General features: G+C 51.0%; 1 protein-coding gene across 1 annotated transcript; it reads right to left on the reverse strand.

Annotated features, from left to right (window-relative positions):
• Positions 1–242: 242 nt before the first annotated feature.
• LOC134541387 (gustatory receptor 68a-like) lies at positions 243–1,424 on the reverse strand. Its single transcript, XM_063384810.1, has one exon. It carries the CDS (start codon positions 1,422–1,424, stop codon positions 243–245), a length of 1,182 nt encoding a protein of 393 aa, XP_063240880.1.
• Positions 1,425–3,021: the final 1,597 nt, after the last annotated feature.

Below are 3,021 nucleotides of genomic sequence, written 5' to 3' on the forward strand. Positions count from 1 at the left end.
GTCCACTGTTAATCTGGAGGACTGAGGGCCAATTAGAGACCCTCACTCATAGAAGTGTCGAATCACAGGCCACCCAGTCGTGATGACTCGCAAGTCAGCAGCCAACGGAACAGTTGGCAATTTGCCCCGAGTGCGTGTAGAGGATATTGGAGTCCACATCCTGGAGGTCATCGAACCCGCGAATATTTTTTTTCCGGCCTCTACCTATTTACGTGTATCAACAATCTTCTGCGAACTTGCACCTAATGGCCGTACTGAAGAAGTATCACCAGGTAAGTGGTGATGGCCGTGACAAGAGAGCCCAAGAAATGGAAGTCGAGGGAGAAGAAACCGCATCCCGAGAACTTGACCTGCGACACTTCCGCGTCTATCTTCAAATTCCCGACGCATTGAGCAAATTCGACGTCGACATCGTCCGCGCTGAAGAGCTTGATCTTGTAGATTATTTTGGCCGCCCTGTTGGCCTCGGAACTGGCCGACTCGCAGTGGTACACCAGCAGAGCGACTTTGGAGAAGTTGGCGAAGCTCAACAGGGCAGCTGTGACGACCGCGTCCTCGACCGAGTAGCCCCTGTACGGCATGACGTTGCTCGGGACGCTGTAGTACAGGTACGTGACTATGACGACGAACGACGAAACCACGTCCAGGAGGATGGGGAAGCCGAAAATGGAGTTCATGAACTCGACGACGTCGGACAGTCGGCTGTGCAGCTTCATCAGCCGGACGACCCTCTGTCGCCACAGACGGGCGCCTGAGACGTGGCTGCGAACGAAGTTCCCTCGCGGGCGCGAGTTCGGCGGTCGAGAGTCGAGGTGCGAGACCGGATTGCGCTCCGACGGCTCCTCCAACTTCGCGTTTATGGCTCTGAATCTCTCGCCCAGAACGGAGACCACCGTGATCACGTAGATGTTGAAAATGACCGAGAATATCATGGTGAGCGACAGACTGGCGTAGAAGAAAAGGAAATTGCTCGGTAGGATGAGCCACACCCTGTCGAAGCAGAAGAACCCCGCCACCCCGAAGAAACCGGCAACGCACGATATCATCACCAGCTGCATGACCGTGGACCTCCAGTACTCCCTCTTCGGGCGATCCAGCACGTTCCTGTCGACTTCGGCCATCGTCGAGACGAAAAACTCCACGAAATTCGTCCTCCCGAGCAGCATGTTGTAGATGTGGGCCATTATGGAGCAGTAGCTGACTGAGACGAACATGAAGTGGCACAGGACTATCAGGTCCATGCCGTGGTAGAAGTTGAGGATGATGTGCATGGTGCCGGTTGCCATGAGGACCAATGAGACAGCAGCGTTGTAGAGCTTCCTCAGGAGTGGACCTCCTGGGAAGAGTCCTGTCACCGTCAGCAGGACTTTCACAGGCCACAGAGAGGACTCCAAGTCCTCAGGATTCAGCGTAAAGGACACCATGCTGTAAACAGTTCAAACAACTTAAAAAAAAATACTATTATTCATTACTAGAGACCTGAAAAATTCGCGGGTTCATTACGTGCTATGGTAAAATTCAAATAACTATGCCTTAGTGCTGCTTCTGCCTTTGGTCCACTGTTAATCTGGAGGACTGAGGGCCAATTAGAGACCCTCACTCGTAGAAGTGTCGAATCACAGGCCATCACCCAGTCGAGACGACTCACAAGTCAGCAGCCAATGAACAGTTGGCATTTGCCCGAGTGTGTAAAGGATATTGGAGTCTATCCTAAATGTCATTTGAACCCGCGAATTTTTCCGGTCTCTACTTAATACCCGTGTCGCCCGGATTATCCTGATTTTTTTTTTCGACGGTCCGGATAGCCTTCGGTCCCAGTTAGGTCGGATGGACTGGCTTTGAAAATAACCGTTTCGAATTTTGCGTTCCTCGCGTTCCGGCGCCATTTTTGTGAACCCGGTCTGGAAGCTCGGCAACATCCAGATGCATAGGGCCAGGCATTTTTTGCGAAATAATCTTATCCCTAGTTAGACTGCAACAAGGTATGCCATTGTTCCCTTGTGATTGGCTGCCGTCTGCGAGAGAAGACATCGCCCTGTCTGGCCGGGCCATTCAGGACGAGTTTGGCTTCCGCACTGGGTGTCTGTGATTGGTGCGCCGACAGTAGACATGCGCCTGGAATAAACACCAGCCAACCACGAGACACAGACAATGCTACAAAGTTTTAACACGCAGCTGGTCTGGAAGTCTTTCCGCGAAAATTACATGGGGCCCTACATATGCACCGAAAGAAATTTTTGTATATTTTACAAGGAAAATCCTTGGAAACCCTGTTGCCAAGGATATTACTTGTAAAACTACAAGGGAAAGAGCTTTGTACCATGTGCTATTTTGCAAGGCTCTGCCTTGTAGTTTTGTAAGAAATATCCTTGGCAACACGGTTTCCAAGAATTTCTCTTGTAAAAGTACAAATTTTTTTTAGAGTGTGCAGTTTCTTTTCCGACTGGTGAAGAAGACGGTTTTGAGGAAGCCGTGGGAGAAAAAAAAATGAACAACTGGCAGGAAGGAAGAGAGAACCTCGCCTCACTTTGCAGCCACGTCGTAACAAAGACCTCGGGAGTTCCTGTGGCGAGCCATCTGCATATTACAGAACTTCCGTCACGGATCACTTCGCAGCTGTGCCGGGCGGGAAAAACTACGGCAAGGGACCCTCAAGAAGCCCGCCTAGTCATTCTTCCCGGATAGGGATCGTCCATTATTCACGTGAGGCTCGAAAGGGGGGGGGGGAAGGGGGTCGGGAAAAATCACGAAATATCACAAGGGGGGAGGGGGGATGTAGAGAGATATCACGTGTATTTTTTTTTCCACCCGATTTCCACTAAACCGAAAAGCGACGCACGGACCTTGACTCGCCGTAGCCAGGCAACAATATCCCCCGCCCGCCGCAACATGAACCACCCGGCTCGGCTTGCCAGTCGCCAGCAAGACTGTGATTTTGGCGCCGAATACATGCGTGAATCACATATAAGCCTTTCCTTTATTATTTTTATGCCAGTGAGAATAAACCTGCAACCTAAATGT

The sequence above is a fragment of the Bacillus rossius genome, chromosome 18 (genome assembly GCF_032445375.1).
Source record: "Bacillus rossius redtenbacheri isolate Brsri chromosome 18, Brsri_v3, whole genome shotgun sequence".
NCBI lineage: Eukaryota > Metazoa > Arthropoda > Insecta > Phasmatodea > Bacillidae > Bacillus > Bacillus rossius.

What these genes read in the sequence shown, in the direction of transcription:
- LOC134541387 (XM_063384810.1), bottom strand. Translation starts at nt 1,424, where the DNA reads ATGGTGTCCTTTACGCTGAATCCTGAGGACTTGGAGTCCTCTCTGTGG.